General features: G+C 40.8%; 1 protein-coding gene across 2 annotated transcripts in view; it reads right to left on the reverse strand.

The window, feature by feature from the left end:
- Nucleotides 1-26,750, reverse strand: part of ITGAM (integrin subunit alpha M) — a 63,281-nt gene that overhangs the window by 17,132 nt on the left and 19,399 nt on the right. For both annotated transcript variants that reach the window (XM_045848966.1, XM_045848965.1), the window contains exons 3-12: nt 24,908-25,011; nt 24,525-24,595; nt 24,263-24,380; nt 18,712-18,842; nt 18,124-18,269; nt 17,209-17,362; nt 16,039-16,189; nt 13,471-13,544; nt 11,214-11,343; nt 10,796-10,938 (exon numbers count right to left, since the gene is read on the reverse strand). In XM_045848966.1, the coding sequence (XP_045704922.1) occupies nt 10,796-10,938; nt 11,214-11,343; nt 13,471-13,544; nt 16,039-16,189; nt 17,209-17,362; nt 18,124-18,269; nt 18,712-18,842; nt 24,263-24,380; nt 24,525-24,595; nt 24,908-25,011 (1,222 nt within the window). The remainder of the gene's footprint in view (nt 1-10,795; nt 10,939-11,213; nt 11,344-13,470; nt 13,545-16,038; nt 16,190-17,208; nt 17,363-18,123; nt 18,270-18,711; nt 18,843-24,262; nt 24,381-24,524; nt 24,596-24,907; nt 25,012-26,750) is intronic.

Below are 26,750 nucleotides of genomic sequence, written 5' to 3' on the forward strand. Positions count from 1 at the left end.
AGTTTTGGGATATTGGATGATTCTAGAAATTTATCCATTTCATCCAAGTTTTCCAATTTCTTCACATACAATTGTTCATAATATTTTCTTACAATCCTTTGTTTTTCTGTGGTATCCGCTGTTATTTCCCTCTTTCATTTCTGATTTTGTTAATTTGGGTCCTCTCTCTTTTTTTCTTGATGAGTCTTTAAAGGTTCATCAATTTTGTTTATCTTTTCAAAGAACCATCTCCTGGATTCATTGATCTTTAGCATTTTTTTTTCCTTTCTTTGTATTTATGTCATTTATTTTCACTCTGATCCTGATTATAGTATTGTAGTTTTAGATTCTACATTTAGATCCATAATCTACTTTAAATTAATCCTAATATGGTATTAGATATAATAGGGGTTTTTATTTTATTTTGTTTTTTGTTATGCATGTTGTTATTCCAACACCATTGAACTCTCCATTAAATTGTCTCTGTGCCTTTATTGAAAATCAATTGGCTAAAAGCTTTCAGTCAAGATAGCAGAGTAGGTAAACTGTGCCCACCTTCTCCTGTAATTACATCCAAATTACAACTAAATTATAGAACAACCATCATTGAGAACCACCTGAAGACCAGTTATATCTTATAACTAAGGATATAAAGAAGCATCCAGCCCTGACTGGCATAGCTCAGTGGATTGAGCACGAGCTGCAAACCAAAGTGCCACAGGTTCGATTCCCAGTCAAGGTACATGCCTGGGTTGCAGGCCATGACCCCCAGCAACTGCACATTGATGATTCTCTCTCTCTCTCTCTCTATCTCACTCCCTTCCCTCTCTAAAAATAAATAAATAAAATCTTTTAAAAAATAGTTAAACAAAAAAAAAGAGAAGCATCCATGTACAAACTGGTACTGGGGGTAAAGATGCAGAATTGGTAGGTCCCATAACCATGGTGTGGTGATTAAGAATTGGGAGGAATTTCTTGTCTGTGAAGGTCCTCCTCAAAGAGTAAGGGGTTCTAGCCCCACACTTGGCTACCCAGCCTGTGGCACTAGTGCCAGGAAAGGAAGCCCCCACAGTATCTGGCTGTGAAAACCATCAAGAATTGTGTTGGAGAGAGACAAAGAACTGCTAGATACCAAGGTGCTGCTCTTAAACAACCCATAAATAAATTCACTTGCTCACAAACCCACCCCCTCTAAGCTCCAGCATAGGGCCAGCAGGTCAAAAGTGCCAAGGACACATAAAAAAGAACTAAATTAACTAACTTCAGGGTAAGAACTGGAGGAGCAAGTGTCAATGCAACTATCTCCAGGGGCAGAAGTGCTGGTAGTCACCCTTGTTCCTTGTTGAGAGTTTCTCTGACCCAGTGGGCCCAGTGCAGGTAAGTGCCAGATTTGAGCTCTCCATTAACCTGCCTTAATACTGCTCCCCAACCCTGGTGACTCCAGAGAACCAGCTGCACCCAATCCAACTACTTGGCACTAGCTCCCTCCAGCAGCTCCTCAACACAAGTGGCCTATCTCAGATCATGCTATGGACTTTCCTAAACTCTCTCAAAGACACACAAATCCCAAAAAAGCATTGGCAGGTTCAGTATACCTTGTACATCTTGATAACTGGCCCAAGCCTGGCATAAGTGAAAATCAGTCTTGGCTTGAAATGTAGTTTCAACTAAGTAGCCACAAGTGCAGCACAAGTGGTAGAGCAACTCAGATTGCATACTGGTACCCACCAAAGGGACCCCAGCCTGACACAAGTGACAGCCAGCCTGAGTTCACAGAATAGACTCTCTCAATCACTTCCAAGCCCAGCACAAGTGGCAGCAACAGCAGATTACTTTATAGTTCCTACCAGGTAGCCCCAAGGCCACACAAGTGATGGCTGACTTTGGCTTACACTAGATTCCATCCCAAGAGGCTCCAAAATCAACATACCCAGTGGCTAGCTTCAGACCACACCAGAGCACCACACAACCAATTCCACAAATAACACATCCAAAGGGTAGACTAAGCTTGCACCAGACACCTGCTCTGTGGGGTAAGCCCCAGCACAACAGCTCACCAATTATAGTCACACCCAGCCCTGACAGCCAGACAACCTAAGGGTCAACCCCACGCCCTGACATGCCAACACCAATCAAGGTTCAAGTATAGCAGGAGGAAACATACAACCCACACAGGGACTCACCTGGAGTACCTACCTAAGGTGACCAGGGAGGCTGTACCACTGAGCCCCACAGACACATCCTACACAAGGCCAATATCTCAAGACTGGAAGGTATAGCAGCTCTACCTAATACACAGCAACAAACAGGGAGTCAGCCAAAATGAGGTGTTAATGAAACATGTTCCAAATGAAAAAATGGAACACAACTCCACAACAAGAACTAAACAAAATGGAGACAAGCAATCTACCAGATGCAGAGTTCAAAATAATGATTATATACCTTGGCAGTTGTGACTCAGTGGATTGATCACCGCCCTGTAAACCAAATGGTTGCTGGTTTGATTCCCAGTCAGGGCACATGCCTGGGTTGCAGGTCAGGTCTCTAGTAGGGGACTCATGAGAGGCAACCACACACTGATGTTTCTCTCCCTCTCTTTCTATCTCCTTTCCCCTCTGCCTAAAAATAAATTAATTAATTTAAAAAATGATTATAAGTATGTTCAATGAACTTAGGAGATGAATAGAGTGAGAAATTCAATAAGGAGATAGAAAACAAAAAAGAATCAGTCAGAAATGAAGAATATAATAACTGAAATGAAGAACACATTAGAGGGGATTGAGAGCAGATTAGATAAGCAGAGAATCAAATCAGCAGTCTGGAAGAAAGGTAGCCGAAAACACTCAATCTGAACATCAGAGAGCAAAAAAAAAAAAAAAAATTTTAAATAAGGACAGTTTAAGGGACCTCTGGGAAAACATCAAGCATACCAACATTCACAATATAAGGGTACCAGAAAAAGAGGAAAAGCAAAGGACTAAAAACCTGTTTGAAGAAATAATTACTGAAAATTTCCTTAACCTGGCAAAGGAAATAGACATACAAGTCCAAGAAGCACAGAGAATCCCAAACTAGACAAACCCAAAGGAGACCACACCAAGACCCATCGTAATTAAAATGCCAAAAGTTAAAGATCAAAAGAGAATCTTAAAAGCAACAACAGAAAAGCAGTTAGTTACATACAAGGAAGCTCCCATAAGACTGTCAGCTGATTTCTCAAAAGTAACTTTGCAGGCCAGAAGGGAGTGGAACAAAATATTTAAGGTGAGGAAAAGCAAGGACCTACAACCAAGGTTACTCTACCCAACAAAGCTATCATTTAGAATCAAAGGAGAAATAAAGAGTTTCCCAGACAAGTAAAAGCTTAAAAAGTTCACCATGACTAACCAAGTATTACAAGAAATATTAAAGGAACTTTGTTAAGAAAAGATCAAAAGTATGAAAAAGTTCTCATGGACAAAGGCAAATTTTTAATAAAAGCAGTTGATCTACAAACTATTAAACTAGCACAAAGGTTAAAAGATAAAAGTAGGAAGATCATGTGTATTTACGACAATAAATTAAGAGATAAACACAAGAAATTAAAAATCATATCAAAGACATAAACATAAAGGTTGAATAAAAATTATAGTAATTTGAGAATGTGTTTGAACTTAAATGACCATCAACTTAAAATAGACTGCTATAAATATAACTTGGTATAAATGAAACACATGATAACCACAAACCAAAAATCTACAAGAAATATACAAAAAATAAGAGAAAGGAATCCAAACATGACACTATAGAAATTCATCAACATACAAAAGAAGTAAGCAAGAGAGTAGGAAAGGAACAGAGAACTACAAAGACAATCAGAAAACAATGAATAAAATGGCAATAACTATGTACCTATCAGTAATTACTTTAAATGTAAATGGACTAAATGTCCCAATCAAAATACACAGCATGGCTGAATATACAGAACAAGGCTCATACATATGCTGCCTACAAGAGACCCACTTCAGATCAAAAGACACACAAAGTAAAGGTATAGAAAAAGATACTTCATGAAAATGGAAATTTTTAAAAGCTGGGGTAGAAATACTTATATCAGACAAAATATACATGAAAACAAAGCTTGTAGCAATAGACAAAGTAGGACATTTCATAATGATAAGTGGATAATTAAAGTGAGATGATATAACTGTCATAAACCTCTAAGCACCCAATGTATGAGCACCAAAATATATAAAGCAAACACTGATGAACATAAAGGAAAATATCAACAGTAATACAGTAATTGTAAGGGACTTTAACACCCTACTGACATCAATGGATGGATCATCCAGGCAGAAAGTCAGCAAGGAAACCATGGCCTTAAATGACACATTAAGCTAGATGGGCTTAATAGATATTTTAGAACACTTAACCCAGAAGCAGAAGAATATAAATTCTTTTCAAGTGAACATGGAACATTTTTCAGGATAGAACACATGTTAAGCCACAAAACAATTCTTAATAAATTTAAGATTGAAATTATGTGAAGCATCTTCTCCAATCACAATGGCATGAAACTAGAAATCAATTACAAAAAGAAAACTAAAAAACACACAAACACATGGAGTCTAAATAACATTTTACTAAACAATGAATGAGTTAATAATGAGATCAAGGAAGAACAAAAAGTACTTTGAAACAAATGAAGACAAAGACACAACCACCAAAATATTTATGAGACACAGCCAAAACAATTCTAAGAGGGAAATTTATAGCAATACAAGCCTACTTCAAGAAACAAGAAAAATTTCAGCCCTGGCCAGGTGGCTCAGTTGGTTGGAGCATCGTCTGATACACAAAAAGGTAGTGGGTTTGATTCTGAGTCAGGAGATATACCTAAGTAGTGGGCTCAAACCCAGTCAGGGTGTGTGCAAGAGGCAACCAATTGATGTTTCTCTCTCATGTCAGTGTTCCTCTCTCCCTCTCTTTCTCCCTCTCTCTCTCTCTCTCTCTCTCTCTTCTTTCTCTCTCTCCCCGTTTCCTCTTTCCTGTCTCTCTCTCTCCCTCTTTCTTCATCTCTCTCTTGTCCTCTCTAAAATCAATAAACAGAAGGATTAGAGACTTCCGGCCAAGATGGAGGCATAGGTAGATACACTTTGCCTCTTCACACAACCAAAAGGAGGACAACGACCAATTTAAAAACAAAAACCAACCAGAACTGCCAGAAAAAATCAAATTGTATGGAACTTTGACAACCAAGAAGTTAAAGGAGAAACATTCATTTGGACTGGTAGAAGGGATGGATACAGGCAGCCAGGGCACAGAGGATGCATGGCAAGGTTGTGGCTAGTAGACCAGGTGGTCCCACATTAGCGTGTGGATAAACTGTAAGGAACAACTGGGAAGGGAGACAGACCATACAACCCACGGTTCCAGCACTGGAAAATAAAGCCTCAAAACCTCTGAATGTAAAAACCTGTGGTGGTTGCAGCAGCGGGAGAAACTGCCAGCCTCACAGGAGAATTCTTTGGAGGGGTCCACAGCGTCCTAGAATGTACACAAACCCACCCCACCCAGGAATCAGCACCAGAAGGATGCAATTCACCTGTGGATAGTGAGGCAAGTGACTGAAAGCAGGGCAAGAGCTGAGCAAGTAGCATTGTTCCCTCTCTGACCCCTCCCCCACATAGAGTGACACAACACAGAGAAGTGGGTTGCCCTGCCCTGGCAAATACCTAAGGTTCCTCCCCTTAGAATGTAACAAGTTCACTGAGACAAAGAAATATGGCCCAAATGAAAGAGCAGATCAAAACTCCAGAAAAAGAACTAAGCAATGAGGAGATAGCCAACCTATCAGATGCACAATTCAAAATAATGGTAATCAGGATGCTCACAGAAATGATTTAACATGGATGCAAAATAAAGGAAGAAGTGAAGGCTATACAAAGTGAAATATAGAAAAATATACAAAGAACCAACAGTGAAGGGAAGGAAACCAGGACTCAAATCAATGATTTGGAATAATAGGAAGAAATAAACATTCAACCAGAACAGAATGAAGAAACATGATTTAAAAAATGAGGACAGGCTTAGGAATCTCTGGGACAATTTTAAAATGTTCCAACACCTAAATCATAGAGGTACCAGAAGGTGAAAGAGGAAGAATGAGATATTGAAAACTTATTTGAACAAATAATGAAAGAAAACTTCCCCAATCTGGCAAAGGAAATAGACTTCCAGGAAGTCCAGGAAGCTCAGAGAGTCCCAAAGAAGTTGGACCCAAGGAGGAACACACCAAGATACATCATAATTAAATTGCCCAAGATTAAAAATAAGGAGAGAATCTTAAAAGCAGTAAGAGAAAATGAGAGAGTTATCTACAAAGGAGTGCCCATAAGGCTATCAGCTGATTTCTCAAAGAAAACCTTGCAGGCAAGAAGGGGCTGGAAAGAAGTATTCAGTCATGAAAGGCCAGGACCTACATCCAAGATTACTCTATCCAGCAAAGCTATCATTTAGAATGGAAAGGCAGATAAAGTGCTTCCCAGATAAGATCAAATTAAAGGAGTTCATCATCACCAAGCCCTTATTATATGAAATGTTAAAGGGACTTATCTAAGAAAAAGAAGATAAAAACCTATGAACAGTAAAGTGACTACAAACTCATAACTATCAACAACTGAGCCACAAAAACAACAACTAAGCAAACAACTAGAACACAATGACAGAATCACAGAAATGGAGATTACATGGAGGGTTATCAGCAGAGAGGGGGGGAGAAGAATTGGGGGAAATGTACAAGGAATAAGAAGCATAATTGGTAGATACAAAATAGATGAGGTTAGGAATAGCATAGGAAAAGGAGAAGCCAAAGAACTTATATGTATGACCCATGGACATGAACTAAGTGGCAGGGCTGGGAATGCTGGAAAGAAGGAGAGTACAGGATGAAGGGAAATAAAGGGGAAAAAATGGGACAATTGTAATAGCATAATCAATAAAATATACTTAAAAATAGTATTCCATTGTATATAGTATGCCACATTTTGTTTATTCATGAGTTGATTTACACTTAAATTCTTTTGACCTTTTTTAAAAAAGATTTTATTTATTTATTTTCAGAGAAGGGAAAGGAGTGAGAAAGAGGAGAGAAACATCAATGTATGGTTGCCTCTCATGTGCCCCCTAACGGGGAACTGGCCCGCAACCCAGGCATGTGCCATGGCACTGGGAATTGAACTGGCGACCCTTTGGTTTGCAGTCCGGTATTCAATACACTGGGCCACAGCAGCCAGAGCTCTTTCTACCTTTTGATTACCATGAATAATACTTCCGTAAAAATTCATGTATAACTTTTTCTTTGAACATGTATTTTCATTATGGGAGAATGATAAATCTAGGAGTAGACAGTCTATCATACAATAAATCTATGACTCCTTCTAAGGGGTTTATAGTTTAGTTCTTACATTTAGGTCTCATCCATTTTGAGTTAATTTTTGTATATTGTGAAGTAGGAGTCCACATTTATTCTTTTCCATGAGATATCCAGTTATCCCAGCATCATGTGTTGAAAAATTATGTTCCCCACTGAATTAACTTGGTATATTTGTCAGAAACATGCATATATTTCTGTACTCTCAGTTCATTCCATTGATCTATAGGTCTATCCTCATGCCAGTACCACAAGTCTTGATTATTGTAACTTTGTAGTGATTAAGACTAATTGAAACTATGGAAAACAGTATGGAATTTTCTAAGAAAACTAAAAATGGATCTGCCTTTTGACCCAGCAATTCCATTGCTAGGATTATATCCTAAGAACCTTGAAACACCAATCCAAAAGAACCTATGCACCCCAATGTTCATAGTAGCACAATTTACAATAGCCAAGTGTTGGAAGCAACCTAGGTGCCATCAGTAAATGAATGGATCAAAAACTATGGTACGTTTACACAATGGAATTCTATGCAGCAGAAAAACAGAAGGAGCTCCTACCCTTTACAACAGCATGGATGGAACTGGAAAGCATTATCCCAAGCAAAATAAACCAAGCGGTGAAAGACAAATACCATATGATCTCACCTTTAACAGGAACCTAAACAACAAAACAAACAAGCAAAATATAAGCAAAGACACTGAAATAGAGAACAGGCTGACAGTGACCAGAGGGCAGAGGGGAGGGAATTTCAGGGGAAAAGGGGAAGGGTTTACAAACAAGTATAAAGGACACATGGACAAAAACTAGGGGCGGGGGGGGGGGCGTGGAAATGGAAGAGAGATATAGTGCTGGGGGGGTGAGCTGGGATGGGAGTAAAAGACAGAAAACTGTACTTGAACAACAATTAAAATTTTAAAAAAAAGATTAATTGAAACTTTAAGCAAACATAATCAGTTGGGAGGATCTATGGGAGGAGCTAAGGCTTGTGAAAGTTCTCCCACTCTATGTAATCACAAGAACTTAACTACAACAACTCTGGTTATAATAAAGATCAAAGGTTTTGATCTCTCTTTCCCTTAACTTCTTTTCCCTTCTATGAATACCCCTCTGTTTTGTCAGACAGGCCAGAGTGAGCACATGACTTGCCACGTCTGCATGTCTGTGCTGGGTTGCAACCCTTTCTTTTTCCCAAATAAATCCTTTTTGGTGACAAAACACCTAGCTGACATTATTTTTAAGTCAACAGTAGTTAAGTTTTGAAACTGGCAATTACAAGTTCTCCAATTTCATTCTTCTCTTTCAAGATTATTTTGGCTATTCTGGATCCCTTGCATTTCCATTTGAACTTTACAGTCAATTTGTTCATTTCTGCAACATTGGTGAACAAGCCCTACATTCCAAGGATAAACCATGTTTGGTCATGATGTATTATTATCCTTTTTACAGAATGTCAGAGTCAATTTGTTAATACGGTTGACTCATAAACAAGGCAGGAATTTCAATCTACCCCCTACCCATGTAAATGAAGTCTTCATATAACTTTTGACTCCCCGAAACTTAACTACTAATAGCCTACTGATGACCAGAGCCTTACCAATAATATAAACAGTTGTTCAATACATATTTCATGCATTATATGTTTTATATGTATTTATGACATCTTTATCTTATTTTTTTCAATATTTCTAGGCTCTGCAGTTTATCTGTGAATTTTTTCAAACTGTTGCAAATCTCCAAAAAATTTTCCAGAATACAAGATGGGGCAAAAGTATTTACAGCTTCTCATATGGAAAATAATATAATAATTAATAAATAATAATACAAGAATAAATTCTAGTTTCAGTTACTCACAACTGTAAACCTGCTTTTGCCCACCCCTGTATTTATTGCAGGAAAAATAGTGGACCTTTGCAGTTCAAACCCATATTGTTAAAGAATCAACTGTATTTTGTTGAGATTTTTAAAATCTTTGTTGGATATTGATCTGTAGCTAACGAAGGGCCTCAAACTGTCATTTAGAATGTATACCTTCCCTCTATGGATTATACGCAGGCAACCTGGGACTTTGGGAGACCAGTAAGAAGGGTACAGCTAGATCCACAAAAAAGACAATGATGATGCTCTGGACCAGGCTAATGGCAATAGAAATAGAGGGAGTGGATAATTTGAGATGAATCTGTTTCCTATCCTCCTTCCCAGTGTTTTCTCCCATACTCTCCCCGACTCCCATACACAAACACCCTGAATCCACATTTTGCCCTTTTTCTAACCATTTTCTTTCCTCACTATTTCTCTAGTCCTTCCACCTTAACTATCACTTCCTTCAGGAATCCCTCCCTAATGCTCTTATGTAGGTACCCTTCCCATTTGCTCTCATTACACTCAGACTGTTCCAGTTTAAGTATTTATCATCCTTGATTATAATTTACATGTTTAATACTTGTGTGTGGTAGAGAAGTTTACCAGCCAGCCTTCCCCATATGATTCTGGGTCACACACAAAACAAAGGAGTAGCAATACATCCACACTTGACTTTCTGGAATTCCCCTATGCATTCTCCCCTATCCCACACCTTATATGTGCCAGGCACTGACACCATCAATTGTCAATATGTCTTGGCAAAATCTTTAAAGAGCATATGAAACATCCGACTATTGACAAAGAATTATGACAAGATTGTTCAGGTATCAGAGCAAACTGGTTTCATCCACATATGATGCATTTCATTAATTACAGACCAGAGAGAACCACAGATGAAAATAAAGTGAACACACAGAGAACTGCAGGCACAATATCATGGGAACAGTCCTATTTCAGGAATTTACAAGGATGATTTTGACCAAATATTTTTGCCTCACACCCCACATAAAATCCCCCCATAAGATGCAACCACACTGCTTTTTGCAGGGGTGATATTTAAAACATTGAACTGTTAAGATTGTTTGGGCACTGACCAAGGACTTAGCTGGAATAGGTTTTACAGGTCCCCTGGAGTGCCCTGCCTGAATTCATACTTGCTGGGGAAGTCCAGAGTACTGGAGAAGAGGCAAGTGTGCAAGGTGGGGGCCGACTCATGGAAATAGCTATTTATTGACAGATATGGAATTAATGGAATTATTTCAATATTTTAATAACTAACATGTCCATATTGATTATATACTGTCAAATACCAATTATATGATTCATAGAGAGCTTTGTATAGGCCAAGTGTTATTTTTTACTGTTTTTAGAATATTCTCAAATGCAAAGTTGAACCTGTGAGTCTCCAGCTTAAAGCCCTCTGAAGACTCCTTTATAAAATTTGTCCACTCATGAAACCTGAAAATTCCCATCCTGGAGTCTCTCAGTCCCCAGGTTGCCTCTATTTGAACATTTATAATCCACATGCTCTACACTCACCTGGCTGCCCTTGATAACAGCATTGGTCTCCCAGGTGCCAGCCTTTTGTCTGAACATTATGACCAGGCCAGTGTGCTGATATCGAGGTGCTCCCAGAACCAGGATTTGAACCTGTTTCCGCAAGATGACTTCAGCAGCATAACCTAAAGGTGGTGATACAAGAGAAGTGTTTTTTCCTTGCAGATCCTGCCCCCTCTAGCAGACCTGTCCCTTGAGCAGGCATAGCCCTATGTTGGTAGGTTGGAGTAACTTGACCTCATACTATATTCCTGTTTGTTAACATAATTAAAATGGAATTTTGAAATTTCTGTCTTTAAAGCTACCCCAAGGGCCAATGACAGATCCAATGACATCTTTGTTGGTTAAGTTATACCACCTCCTAACCCTTTTTTAGAGTAACCCTGTCCTTACCACTTACCCAAGTAAGCATCGTTCATGTCTGAATCTACCCTGGTTGTGTTGATGAAGGTGATTTTATCTCCTGACATTTGCAGAAAAGCTCCACCAGCCCAGTCGAAGCTCCCCACAGCACCCAGCAAGAGACCATTCTGGGAAAGAGAATAGAACAGGATTGAGCAATCTGCAGTTTCAGTGCAATCCCTATCAAAAGTGCAATGGCATTTTTCACAGAAATAGAACAAACAGTCCTAAAATTTGTATGGAACTACAGAAAAACTCAAATAACTACAAACAATTCTAAGAAAGAAGAACAAAGCTAGAGGCATTACACTTCCTGATTTCAAACTATATTGCAAAGCTATAGTAATCAAAATAGCATGGTATTGGCATAAAAACAGACAAGTAGACAAATAGAACAGAATAGAGAGCCCATAAATAAACCCATGCATAGGTGGATCAACTATTTTACAACAAAGACACCAAGAATATTCCATGGAAAAAAGACAGGTTCTCTCTTCAACAAATGGTGCTGGGAAAACTGCATAGCCACATGCAAAAAAAAAGAGAAAGAAAGAAACTGGAACACTATCTTATACTATACACAAACATCAATTCAAAATGGATTAAATATTTGAACATAATACCTAAAATCACAAAACTCCAAGAAGAAAATATAAGCAGTAAGCTTGACATCAATCTTGGCAATGATTTTTTTGGATTTGACACCAAAAGCAAAGGCAACAAAAGCAAAAATAAGCAACTAGAAATACATCAAACTAAAAAGCTTGTGCACAACAAAGGAAACAACCAACAAAATGAAAAGGCAACCAATAGAATAGGAGAATACATATTTCAATCATAGGTCTGACAATGGGTTAATATTCAAAATGCATAAAGAACTCATACAACTCAATAGCAAGAGAACAAATACAACCTGATTAAAAATTAGGCAGAGGATCTGAATAGACATTTTCCCAAAGAAAAACATACAGATGGCCAAGAGGTACATGAAAAAAGTACTCAACATCACTCAACAAAATCAAAACCACAATGAGCTATCACCTCATACCTGTTAGAATAGCTATCATCAAAAAGACCAAGAAAAAGCCCTGGGTGGTGTGGCTCAGTAGATTGAGCGCTGACCTGTGAACCAAAGAGTCACTGGTTCAATTCCCAGTCAGGGCACATGCCTGGATTGCAGGCCAGGTCCCCAGAAGTGGGGTGCACAAGAAGCAACCACATATTGATGTTTCTCTCCTTCTCTGTCTCCCTCCATTCCCCTGCCTAAAAATAAATAAATAAAATCTTAAAAAAAAAAACAAGCATTGGTGAGGATGTGGAGAAAATAAAACCCTTGTGCACTGTTGTGTGAATGTATTGGTGTAACCATTATAAAAACCATATCAAGGTTTTTCAAAAAATTTTAAAAGAATTACCATATGATCCAGCAATTCCACTTCTAGGTATTTATGTGAAGGAAATTAAAATACTAGCTCAAAAAAGGTATCTGTACCCCATGTTTACTGCAGCACTATTTACAATAGCCAAGATGCAGAAGCAACCTAAGTATCCATCAGTGGATGAGTAGATAAAGAAAATGTGGTATACGTGATAGAATATTATTCAACCATAAAAAAAGTAGGAAATCCTGTCATTTGCAAAAACATGGATGAATTTGGAAGGCATTGTACTTCATGAAATAAATCAGGCAGAGAAAAACAAAAACTATATGATCTCACTTATACAGAAAACCAAAAACCAAACAAACAAACAAACTCATAGATACAGAGAACAAATTGATGGTTGCCAAAGGCAAGGGATGGGAAGTGGACAAAATGGGTAAAGGTGGTCAAAAAGTACAAACTTCCAGTTATAAATAAATAAATCTTGGTAATGTAATGTACAGCATGGTGAATATAGTTAATAATATTCTATTGTATACTTGAAAGTTGCTAAGAGAATAAATCTTAAAAGTTCTCCTCCCAAGAAAAAAAATTGTAACTATGTGTGGTAACAGATGTTAACTAGACTTACTGTGGTGGTCAATATATATATATTTGATCATTATGTTGTACACCTGAACTTAATATGTCATACATCCATTATATCTCAAGTAAAAAAAAAAAAAGAACAGGAATGACAAAGAAGTTAGAAAGAACCACTGATGCCCACCAAAAAGGTGCCTCCCAAAAACACTCATCACAGAGAACCTCCAACCCTATGACTCTTCTCCCCCTTCTTCTTACCACCCCCACAATTTAACAAGGACCACTTACAGGCATTATGGAAGCACTGAAGCCTTCCTGAGACATCTCATACTCAAAGGAGCTGGTACTTCCTGTTTGAGTACCTGTGAGGAGGAGAACATTCTACATTAAAGAAGGCAGAAGAGCCTAGAACAGGTGCTGGAAATTCAAATGCTATCATGGCCAGTCCCCAGCCCCCTCTCCCTTGGACATGGCTGGAGCTGAAGGCGTGCAGACCCCTAGATGTAGTGCGAACAGAAGCAACTCAGAGGTGGTGAATAGTAGCTCTTCAGGTGTGCAATAATAAATGGCCTCCAGCCCTGACAGGTGTGGATCAGTTGGAGAGGTAACATCCAGCAAACCAAAAGGTATCCACTTCAATTCTAGTTGTGACACATGCATGGGTGCAGTTAGTCCCTGGTCAGGTGGTTGCAAGAAGCAACCAACCATGTTTCTCTTCCTCTCTTTCTCCCTCCCTTCCCCTCTCCCTAGAATCAATAAAAAGAAAAAAATATGGTCTCCAATAAAACTACACTGGAGCCCTGATATGGACCCCAGCTTGTGAGGTCCACGTCATTATGGATGAACTGAGACATTCACATGGATTACTAAATCCGGTGGAGCAAAAAGGACGGCATGGCTTTTCTCTCAAGGAGAGCAAAAGCCTTGGCCCTTGCTCCAATGAGCTTTTATTGTCTTACTGGGCACATTACAAGAAGGTCCTCATTAACAATGCACAGGCTCACTTTAGGTGGTTACCTTATACAGAAAATAAAGGAGAAGATGCTGGTAATCACATCACAGAAGAGGGATATTTGCAAATGAAAAGGCAAAAGTAGTTCGACCAGTTGCACTCATCCTTGGAAGGTTTAGCATGGTTTTTAGGAAGTTGCTTTGCAGTAAATGTCCTCAATTCAGGGTAAGGGAGTTTTAGCAAAAAGCAAGACTCATAGGGGCCTAACTAAGTACATTGCAGGCCTGATTCCCCATGGGAAAACCTAACCGTGAGTGTGGGTCCTATGCATCTCCCAGTGGGAGCTGGGCCCACACCACACAGAGAGGCCTCCCACACAGCCCTGGCCAGCGTGGCTGATCCTCTGATACACGGAAAGTTTGCTCTGTTGGTTCACTGGTCATGGTGTATGCCTACATTGTGGTTTGATCCTAGTGGTGGCATTTATGGGAGGCAACGAATCCATGTTTCTCTCTCACATGATGTTTCTCTCTCTCTCCCTGCCTCCCTTTCTCTCTAAAATCAATAAGCTTGTCTTCAGGTGAGGATTTTTTTAAATGGACTTCAATAAAACTACATTGCAAAAATGGGAAAGAAACAAAAATGGAAAAAGTTAAAAAAGTTGAAGAGGCAGAGCCTAAAGAATTAGTAGTGGAAAAAGTATTGAACTGACGTTTAGTGAATGGAACATTTCCTGTAATAGAAGGGATTCACAGATGCTGACAATACTTAGGAAGCTGAAGAAAATTTAGATTGTCCAGAGTTAACTGAAGCATTTCAGCTTCTTAATTCTCAAAAGGCTGGTAAAGAAAAAGATGGTACAAAAAGAAAATCTTTATCCACAGTGAATCTGATGACAGCATATCAAAGAAGAAATGATATGCTGCTGATAAACTAAGAGGCTTTGACCCTGAATTTGAAATCCCTGTGCTATGTTGACTAAAAAGTCATGATTCATGGAATGTGTAAGAATTTGTTCGTGAAAACCTAATCAGACAGTTAGAGACATTGGCAATTTAAGACCTGCTGGAATAAATGGCTGAACAAACTTTTGTAATCTAAACTCTTGACCTGAGTGTTTTCTCTTTACCCCAACTCATTCTTTACCTGTCGGCTCAATCTCAGCATTTAGGGTGCTAGTTTAGCAGAAGCCAGGAAAAATAATAACTTTGTAATAAACAAAATGTTACCCAACTGTATATTGTTTACTTTATTGTAAATATTGGTAAGCAGTGGTCAATAGTTTTATATTCCTTTTAAGAAACCATACACACATGTTATGGTGGACAGACAAGAGAAGGCTCAGGTGAGAGCTATGCTGAACTAGAAAGCACATGCCCCTTTTAAAGGGACAGTGGCTTTGGCTCCAACCACTTTTTGCCAGTAGGAATGTGGTCCTCAAGGTGTATAATCTTCCAACTTTTCAAGAGAAGCCATAAATCCAGTTTGTATATGAACCTTCCCCCAATTTTTAAATTAGTTTATTCAACAAAATTTTATCAAGGATACTCTATGCACCAGGTACTATTCTAGGCACTGGAAAAACAGCAGTGAATAAAACAATGCTGGCAACATATCCAAATTTTTAGAAAAATACTGTGTGGGATTTGGCTTCCCTACCCTCCAATTTTTCAGCCTGTGGCCAAGAGCTGCAAAATTAGAGAGAAAAGCCTAAATCCTTCTATTCCAAGGAAATGACCAAGTGAAGCTGGAGGTGCTGGGACCTGGCAGAAGTAGCGAGAGAGCTGATGCTGAGGGTCAGGATGCCAAGGAATAGGAGGTTCTAGTTTCTAGAGAGGAATATGTGTTTTGGGGGTGAGCGGCTGCCCCTGAGGCTGTTCCAGAAGTACAGAACCTTAGCTCACCCTCAATTGCAAAGATCTTTTCCTGAAGCTGGTTCTGAATGGTCTTCAGAGCTTCAAAGTTATTCACCCGGAACACGTGATCACGAGGTGGCTTGGATGCAATGGTATTAAGCTCTTCTCGGGATCTTAAGCTGTCGAAGGCATCTCCCACCTGTTGTCAAAGAACATAGGCTGAATCAGACACTGTCTAGGGGTAACAATCTTATCCAACAAAGAAAATTCTTCAGGAAAAGTATCTGAAACAATATTTGTCACAAGAGGGAGTATACCAGAAGGCCCTTGGGATGGGGCTGCCAATGATAGTAGAGCAGGTTGTACGCTGTGCAAGGAATTCTGTCAAGCGAGCAACTGGGGACTGAAATCCAGCTGTTGGTCCATTTGCTGTGCCATGTATCCTTGTGTAGGCTGACCTTCCTCCAGAGGAAAGGAAGCCTTTTTCTTTATACGAAGGGGTTTACTACTTGCCAAGTAATGCACCTTTTTGTATGTCACACAAGGTACTGTGGTAGTTTGATTACATTACTGATTCCAACCCTTTACCCATTCTTGTATCCAAGCCGTTTCCCCAAAACTTTTTTGTGCCTTCCTATTCTTGGAGAGTAACCTACCCCATTCATTGTCTCTGGGTTCAGCCACATGTTTCTCATGTTATTAAATGTGATGCAAACAGAGGCTTGAAAAAGTGCTTGCAATGCTTCCACTTACTTGTTTATTCCTCTGCCTTCACCATGAAGGCATGCCCAGGCTAGCCCACTGGGCATGTCCTCATGGTGAAGACACAGAGCAGAAGAGCAAAGTTACTTACCCCTGCTGCTCCCAGTTTTTCTGTCCAACAGATATAGCTGGCAACCCTCAGAATTGGAGAGAGTCCAATCAGGATCAGCAGGGCTGCCAACCAACCTGCTACTGGTTGCAGATGCATAAGTGGACCCAGCTGAGACCAGAAAAATTCCCCAGCTGACCTACAGAAACTTATTGTTTTAAACCACTGAATTTTGGGTTAGTTTGTTACACTGCATCATTGTGACAAGTTAGCTGATACACACACAAATGGACTAGAAGTGACTGTCACCCCACTATGATTTTATTGCTATTTGCTAATCGAAGGGAGGGTGTATCTAAGCAGAAACCCTTCACAGAAACATCAGGCTAGAAAGCCGCATTTCCTACCCCAATGACGTAGCGAATGACACCCTCTCTGTCTGCTTCAGGGATGACATCCTTGTACTGCAAGCGATCACCATACTTTTCTCCATCTGTGATAACAACTAGGATCTTAAGGGCATTCTCCCGGGCTCCACTGCTGCTATTAAACAGTTCTTTTCTGTCCAGGGAAGAGAAGGGAAAAGTCAAATGGGAGCAGATGGAGATACTCCTAATGCTATGGAGGGAGTGTCAGCAGTCACAGATGCAGATGCAGCAGAGCACGGTCTGGGACAGGCTTGGGCTCCCCAGAGATGAATACTGGGATGTGGCTTCCCCAAATTTGGAAAGGCAGCAGGAGAGGGGAGAAGAGTGGAGGGGGAAAACACCTTCACTTTGCCCTTATATACTTTTGCATAGGTTGTTTTTTTTTAACTGAGTATTATTCCTTTTAAATTAAAAAGTATATATGTATATTGTTTAAATAAGCTGACTTGGGCCCTCATCAGACCTCTCCTGGTTTGATACAACAGCTCTCTAGTTCATCTTCCTACACTTTTATCCCAACCCTGACCCTTGCCTTTACACAAACATTCACAGAAATTGGAGTAAATTCCAAAATAAGTTGTGCTTTCATCTCCCTACTACTTAAAACCTTCAGTGGATTCCCTCTGGCTTTTCAGGTGTTTATAGTGACCTGGCCTCAACTGGTCTTTCTAGCTTCCCTCCAGCCTCCTTCTCACTTACCCTCTTTATTCCCACCTTTGCTTAGAATATCTTTTGTCACGAATAGTCCCTCCTCCACACCTTTACTCGTGTTGTTCCCTCAACCAGAAATATCCTTTACTCCATCCCTGTCTGAACAACTCCCTCCATCCTTCAAAAACCCAGCTAAAAATATTACCTCCTTCTTATATCCTAAGCAGAGAGGGAGGAGCTTACACGACTTTAAGGATTCCCGTGGCAGTGTGTGTCTTCCCGTATAGCTGCATTATTGGCGTCACCAGTTGTTGAGGGTTAGGGTTATCCTTGAAATCTTTAAATGTGAAATGAGTCTGGAACTCTTCAGAGTACTGCATCAAAGAGAACTGGGAACAGGCACCTGGCATTATACTGAGAAAGATGCCTCTCCTTCCCCTTAGCTATCTTCCAGGAAGACCTACAGAAGTCTTAAAACACTCCAATCTTCAAATTCCTCCATATTATACACTGCCCTCCCTCCTTCTGCCTCAGCAGGAAAAGATCTGCCATCAGCTCTCACCTCTCAGTACTAGAACTCAGAGATGATATTTGGGTTTCATTTCCCATGCCAACCCCTGTCAGTCAGACCTGCCCAATTTACAGAGAGCTGGAAGAATACTGTGGCTGCATCCAGACAGAGCAAGAAAGAGAATCATGAAAGAAAACCATGATCAACATTGCAACTTGTCAAAGTCTGTAACTGAAGTAGAAGGGAGAAATGGCAGCCTGGTTGCTATGTCCTTGACAGCCTTATATGGGCTATTCCCTAACCTATCCATTGGCCCTCACCAAGGTTTTGGACTTTGAGAATTGATTCATCACAGTTGAGACAAACTGCTTCATCTGCTGAAAGTCACGTGAGTTGATGCTACCAGACCCATCAATCAAAAAGGCAATGTCACTATCCTTCTGAGGGCAACCTGGGGGAAAAGAAAAAGAGCATGAATTGATTAAGTACTAGAGCCTCCAGGTTCATGTTTTGCATGTTAGTTATCTGCTGAACAATTAAATTAAAAGGTAAACAGATTTAACCCATGCTTCAAGTTAAATACAAAAGTGGACAAATTGGTATAAAAAAAAGACATTGGTTAATTCTGTCCAAGAGAGTCAGGGAATGTGTTGACATTAGACCTACCTCATAAAGAATGAGAAATAATTTGCCAGGAATACAAAGAGAGAACTAAATTACAGGGAAAACAAGGAATATCACATATAAAGGTATGCTGGATATTTTCCCTTCTGCCCTCAGAAAATCCACTTTCTACTTTTCCCCACTCTGCTCTGCAGCCTGGGAGGTTGGCCCACATGGTCCCCACCAACATGGCTTTTTCACCCCTGGCTTCTAGTTGGATTTGCCCAATTAGGAGCCTCAACAGGAAACTGGAGAAAGTGAGATCAGAGTATTCTCCTCTTGGCTTCCTACCTGAGAGGTTGTTCTAGGCCAGCTGTGTCCCTCAACAGAAGATCATCACCCCTCTCAAGGAGGCCTGCTCCACACAACTTCCTCTACTCTGGATTGAAGGTGACTTTTTCCTCTCCTTGTCTATCAGCTTAGGGGTGGTAACAGCTCTGATGCTGCTGCCCCTGGGTTCCTGGACTGTCCCCTGTAGTCCCCTTAGGCCCTACCACACTTTATAATTAGTCCCTTTGTAAATAAAACCTCTTCAAATGATCTTAACCAGAGTGTGCTATCTGTTCCAGTAGAGACCATGACTGATACAAAGGGGATATGCCTAAAAGAATTCTAGTAGAATGCTGGAATGACCAGGGTAAATCCATATGATGGTGATGGGGACAAGGCTATGACATTAAGCAGGGAACAGTTGGAAAGAGCCTCTCTAACTCAAAAAGTAGTTTGACTTAATCCCTTAGGCAGTGAGGAGCCACTGCAGGTTCTTAGAAAAGGAAATAAGATGATCTGTTTGGATTTTAGAAAGATTTCCATAGCAGTGAAGACTTTTAGAAGCTTTATACATGATTGTGAAACACTGCAAATAACCCAAACATCCTTCAGTGGGTGAATGGATGAATCGGTGAATGAGACTGTGGTAAAGCCACGCAATGGAATAGTACTCAGCAATAAAAACAAAAAGCTAGTGACACGTATAACAATGTGGATGAATCCCAAATGAAAACTCACAAGATTACAATTCCATTTATGTAGAACTCCTGAAAAGACAAATTATATAGTGATGGAGAACAGATCAGCAAGTGCTGGGGGCTAGGGGTGAAAGGAAGGAGGCAATAGACTATAAAGGCATAGTACAAGGTGATTTTTTAGAAGGTTAGTAGAGCCCCTTTTTCTTACCCTTATCCGAGGACATGTTTGTTGATTTTTGGAGAGAGAATGAATGAGAGAAAGAAACATCAATTGGTTACCTCCTGTACATGCCCCAACCAGGGATCAACCTGCAGCCCAGGTATATGCCCTGACTAGGGATTGAATTTGCAACCTTTTTGTGCAACAGGACAGTGCTCCAACCAACTGAGCCAACTGGCCAAGGCAGAGGGGTAATAGAACTTTTTTGCATCCTATTCATGGTGTTACTTACACAAATCAATACATATCTTAAAATTCATGAAACTGTACACTAAAAAATAACTATGGGGATATAATGTACAGGATAAGGAACATAGTCAATAATTTGACTAAGGGAACAGTTATAATAAATATGTATAGTGTCCAATAGGTAACAAATTTATTGGGGTGATCACTTCATAAGGTATATAAATGCCTAATTACTATGTTGTACACCTGAAACTAATATATTTTATATCAACAGTAACTGAAAAATAAATTAACTTAAAAAAAGAAAGAAAAATGGCTCTGGCTGGTGCGGTTCAGTGGACTGAGTGCCAGACTGTCAACCAAAAGGTCACTGGTTCAATTCCCAGCGACCCTTTGGCACATGCCTGGGTTAGGGGCCAGGTCCCCAGTATGAGGTGAGCAAGAGACAGCTACACACTGATGTTTCTCTCTCTCCCTTCCCCACTCTAAAAAATAAATAAATAAATAAAATCTTTTAAAAAAATATTTAAAAAGAAGAAAAATGGCCAATTTCACTGTATAACATTGAAAAATAAAATAAAATTACCCAGAAAAGTATTGGCTTTTTAACAATAAACAATCAAACTCTAAGATTTATATGGAAAATATACAAAGATTAGGCAAAAAAATGTTTTTAAATCTCAAAGATATGATAAAATAATCAAGGTACAGTACAGTGTGTATAGCATGCTACCATGTGGCACAAAGCAAGGAATATAGATTTGTATATGTTTGTAACACATGGAGAATCTCCAGAAGAAGGCATAAGAAACTGGTAACAGTGACTGACTCCCAGAAAGGAAACAGAAGACTGGGGGACCCAAGAGGGAGAGATTTTTATAGTCTGTTCTTAGTGTCTATTGAATTTCGAACCAAGTGCATCTTAAAAGAAACAAAAATGAGACCTGGCTGGTGTGGCTCAGTGGATTGAGTGCTGGACTCTGAACCAAAGCGTTGTCAGTTCAGTTCCCACTCAGGGCACATGCCTTGGTTGCTGGCCAAGTCCCCATATGAGGGTACATGAGAGGCAACCACACATTGATGTTTCTCTCCCTCCCTTCCTCTTTCTCTAAAAATAAATTAAAAACTTTTTTAAAAGGTTAAAAGAAACAAAAATGTTTTTATTGAATTTATTGAGGTGACATTGGTTAATAAAATCGCAGAGGTTTCAGGTATACAATTCTATAATATATGATCTGTATGATGAAAATATTTTTTTAAAAGAAGAGTCTTGAACTCCTGAGAGTGAGGACTTAAGGGAGAAATGTGAGGGTGGGAGTTGAAGTTATAGAACTGGATGCAGTCAGGCAGGAAAAAACATGGAAAGAAGAGAAGCTATAACCTGGTGCCCCTAGGCAGGCAGGGAAGGCAGAGGAAGATGGCTTGGTAGTGATATTTAGCAGAAACCCTCAGCAAGGGGGTGAAGCAAAAAAAAATTAAGGGCCCTGGCCAAGTGCCTCAGTTGATTGGAGCATTGTCCTATACAGCAAAAGGTTGCAGGTTCAATACCTGGTCAGGGCACATACCTGGGTTGTGGGCTTGATCCCTGTTCCAGTCATGTATGAGAGGCAACCAATATCTCTCTATCTCTCTCTCTCTCTCTCTCTCTCTCTCTCTCTCTCTCTCTCTCTCTCTCTCTCTCTCTCTCTCTCCCCTCCCTTCTACCCTCCCTCCCTCTCTCTCTAAAATCAATACACATATCTTCAGGTGAGGATTTAAAAAAAAGAAGAAGAAGGGAAGGAAATAGATATCTAAGGCTGAGGTGTTTGAGGAGGAAGAGCTGCAGGTTGTCTCTGAAAGGTGAGTGAACATGAAGACAGAAAACGTATTTGTCACTCAGGGTCACAATGACATTTGCAAGAGCAAGGTCTGTAGAATGGGCCGGTAGAAACTAGATGTCAGAGGGTAAAGAATCATGACATGTGGGAGATGGAGTCAAGAGGAGATAACTTTTTCAAGAATTTTGGTGAAAGGAAGGAGCAATGGCAGAAGGTGGAGTGGAGACCAGGAAAAGAGAAGTTTATTTTAGTTGGTATCAATTTTAGTGGTTGATGTGGGTAGCATGATCAAGTTTACATTCAAAGGAGTATGAGAATAGACAGGAACCAGAGGGGAGGAGGGAAGGGGATCAAGAGGGAAAGAAGGGGAAGGGTCATCAGGGAACATGTATAAAGGACCCATGGATAAAGCCAAAGGGGGTAAGGATTAAGGGTGGGAGGTGGGGGGTGGGTGGGGTAGGGGAGAGCAGTGAAGGGAAAATGGAGACAACTATACTTGAACAACAATAATTTTTTTAAAGGAGTGTGAGAAGTTTAAGCTCCTGAAGAGAATGAGTGATTGAAGATATGAGTCCCAGAGTTGAAACTGTGAGAGAACCTCTGAAGTCCAGATGAGAGAATCATTGGGAGTAGAGACAATTTATGCCTGGAAACTTTGGTGTTCTTTGTGAAGAAGGAGGTAGAGTTATCTGTTGAGAGTGAAAGAAAAAGGAAAAGAGCTGCCCTCAGTTCCAACTTGGAGACAAGCAAAAAGAGGGCCAATCTGTTAAAGAAATGACTGGCAGAAAGCACCTTTAAAAAACATCCATTAACTCACTCATTCTCCTTCAATCAACAATGTTTAGGGAACCATCAAGATAATACCCTTGCATAGTCCCCTCCTCTTGAGTTTTAGCTGGAATTTTGACTCACTTTAAAGGAAGCAGAAGTAATGAGCTATTACTTCTGAGATTAGATTATAAAAAGGCTGTGACTTCTGTCTTGGGTGCCTGCTTTCTCCTCTCTCTCACTCTTTGTTCACCCATCCTGAGGGAAGCTGGTTGCTATGGTGTGAGCTGCTTCCTGGGGAGGCCCAGGTGACAAACAACTAAGAAAAGCCTCTAACCAACATCCAGTGAGGACCAAAGTTCTCAGTCCAACTACCTTGTAAGTGAGCTTGGAAGTGGATTTTTCCCCAGTCTAGCCTTCAGATAAGACCACAGCTCTAGTCTGACAACTTCTATCTCATGAGAGACCCTGAGACAGAGGTACCCAGCTAAGGCATGCCCAGATTCCTCCAGATAATTAATCTTGTTGTTTTTAGCACTTAAGTTCAGGGGCAGTTTGTTATGCAGCAATAGGTAGAAAAGCATAGAGCAGTGAACAAGCTAGGCAATATTCCTGCTATCATGGAGCCTATCTTTCCCGGAGAAAGGACAGACAATAAACATGTAAAATATGGAAATGTAGATATAAGAATGGTAAAGTAGGACAATGTGGTAGGGAGTGAATGTGGGAATAATTAGAAGAGCCACTCAGGGAAGGCCTCTTTGAAGATGTGACATTTGAGCTGAGATGACAATAATGCATTGACAGCTGAGATCTGGAGGAAGAGCATGCCAGGCTGAAGGAACACTAAGTGCAAAGACCCTGAGGCAGAGACATTTTTATATAGTTCTCGGAGGAGAAAGACAGCCAGAGTGGCTACAGCACAACAACTGAGATAGAAGGGATGGAAGAGAAATTGGAGAGGTGGACAGGGGCCTCATCATTTAAGCTTCAAAGGCTATGGTCAGGAGACTAAGGCACTTACTCTAAGGACAATGGTTGGAACATCATCTCACAAAGATGATTGGCTACATGAGGACTTTTCTTAAAGTGCAAGACCCTAGTACCTCCCCCAAGTCTCTCTCTCTATCAGAACCTTCTGTACCTAGACCTCTAAATCATACGCCAGAGCAATCCCCAGCCCAGACCTGCCCTTGCCTTCTGGTATCCTGCTGCCCATCTGTACTCTGTGCCAAACACAACCTACCTCTGAGGGCCTTTGGGAACCTCTGGGGTGGCCGCAGTAGGTTGGATCCAAACAGGAAGCATAAGCCATTTGCATAAATGTTCTCCTTGCAAGTTTGGTGTAGGGTGGGACCGCAGGCCTGGAGGGCAGGATGTAGGTAGGGGGGACTGTCACTGTTTCTTGTCTTTTTTACCCCAGTATCTCCATCCTCCACCCTAGCCCCAACAGTCCCAGGTGTCCATGCCTCCCCTTAGGACACTCCCATGAGCCAAGAGCAACTCACCAGCAACCGGAAAGGGTTGGTGGCAAATGCCAAAGACAGACCCAAGGACATGTTCACAGCCTCTGGAGGTACTAAGAGGACAGATACGTGCATAGTTACATTCAGGGAGATAAAAGGCCTATGTAAAAGCTGAACCAAGGTCACCTCAACCTGGGAGACACAGCAGTCTAACAGGTCAAGAGGGCACCTAGATCATAGGAAAAGAATTTGAAGTGGGCACCTGAGGGTGTCTGGGGTAGAGTCTACCGACAACACAAAGGCTGGGGAGCTGGATCCCTGAAGCCACCACCACTGACTCCACAGAACAAAAGGAATGCCTGGCAAGTCCAGGTATACGCACAAGTGGAACCCTCGCCCTGGGTTAGGGAGGGCCAGTGACTCACCCTGCAGTTGAATGGGCCCACAGGTATACGTGCTATAGTCACAGACATAGAGGCCTCCTGTTTGGTTGGCAGCCTTTATCTCCTGGGGGGCTCCAACCACCACCCTATGGGGAGAAATGGCAACAGATCAGCACAGGAATAAGAGAAAGTTCGCATGTGGAGAAAAAAGGAGACTGCAGAATATCAGCTACCCAAAGAAAAGTGGGAGAACCTCGCACAGAGTCCTCAACTCTAAGAAACAGGAGGGAAACTCAACAAACAAACAAAAATGGGAAATTTTAAAATCTTAGAGTGGGAAGGGTCCCTCCAAGAAGGACACAAAATGTAATGGAGTACAGAACATGGATCTCCTAATAACAGGAGAACACCCTCAGAATCCTGCCTACAGGAAAAATTAGAGGCAGGGAGAGCAGAAGGTACAGTGTTTAAGAAATATTGCATAACAGATGACTCCCGGAAAGATGGAGACATAGGTGGACGCACTGTACCTCCACGCACAACCAAGATTAGAACAACAACAATTTAGAGCTAGAATAACACCCAGAACTGATAGAGAATTTGTCTGAATGGAAGTCGGACAGCCAAGAAGTTGAAGTACACCTGTTCATCCAGACTGGTAGGAGGGGCGGAGCCAGGCGGGCGAGGATCGGCAGCAGCACACGGTAATTGGGGAGAACTTGGCTCGTAAGCCATCTGGGGAGCACAAGATCGCAGCGGTGGACCCTGAGTACGCAAGCAGTGGCTGGTGGACCCAGTGAAGCAGCGATTGTGGACCAGGGCAGAGCGCGCAACCCAGGATCCCAGAGAAGGGACTGTGATCCCAGGAGAACGGAACTACCACCATTGTTCCCTCCCACCCCCGTACCTGTCCCCAGATACAATGTCACAATCTAGCGACTGGGGTGCCCAGCCCAGGTAAACACCTAAGGCTCTGCCCCTCACTGTAACAAGAGCGACCAGACAGGGGGGGAAAAAAAGGAGAGACAGAGAGAGACATGTCTCCAACAGAAGAACAGATCAGTCCCCCAGGACTCATCCTTTTGAATGACCAAGAAATAGCCAATCTATCAGATGCACAGTTCAAAACACTGGTTATCAGGAAGCTCACAGAATTGGTTGATTTTGGGCGCAAATTAGATTAAAAAATGCAGGTTACCATAAAAGAGATGAAGGAAGATGCATGGAGAGCCAATAGTGATGGGAAGGAAACTGGGTCTCAAAACAATAGAGTGGACCAGAAGGAAGCAAAAAACAACCAAGCAGGAAAACATGAAAAAATAAGAATTCAAAAAAAATGAGGAGAAGCTTAGGAGCCTCCAGGACATCTTTAAACATTCCAACATCCGAATTATAGGGGTACCAGAAGGAGAAGAGGAAAAGCAACAAGTGGAGTAAGTTATTTGAACAAATAATAAAGGAGAACTTCCCCAATCTTACAAAGGGAATAGACTTCAAAGAAATCCAGGAAGCACAGACAGCCCCAAAGTAGTTGGACCCAAGAAGAAACACACCAAGGCACATCATAATTACATTAGCCAAGGTAAAAATGAAGGAGAGAATCCTAGAAGCAGCAAGAGATAAGCGGACAGTGACATACAAAGGAGTTCCCATCAGACTGTCAGCTGATTTCTCAAAAGAGACCTTACAGGCAAGAAGAGGCTGGAAAGAAATATTCAAAGTCATGAAAGACAAGGACCTACATCCCAGATTGCTTTATCCAGCAAAGCTCTCATTTAGAATGAAAGGGCAGATAAAGTGCTTCTCAGATAAGGCCAAGTTAAAGGAGTTCATCACCACCAAGCCCTTATTTTATGAAATGTTAAAGGGACTTATCTAAGAAAAG

Source organism: Phyllostomus hastatus, unplaced genomic scaffold (genome assembly GCF_019186645.2).
Source record: "Phyllostomus hastatus isolate PE091 unplaced genomic scaffold, TTU_PhHast_1.1 phas_contig_64, whole genome shotgun sequence".
In the NCBI taxonomy this organism is placed as follows: Eukaryota; Metazoa; Chordata; class Mammalia; order Chiroptera; family Phyllostomidae; genus Phyllostomus; species Phyllostomus hastatus.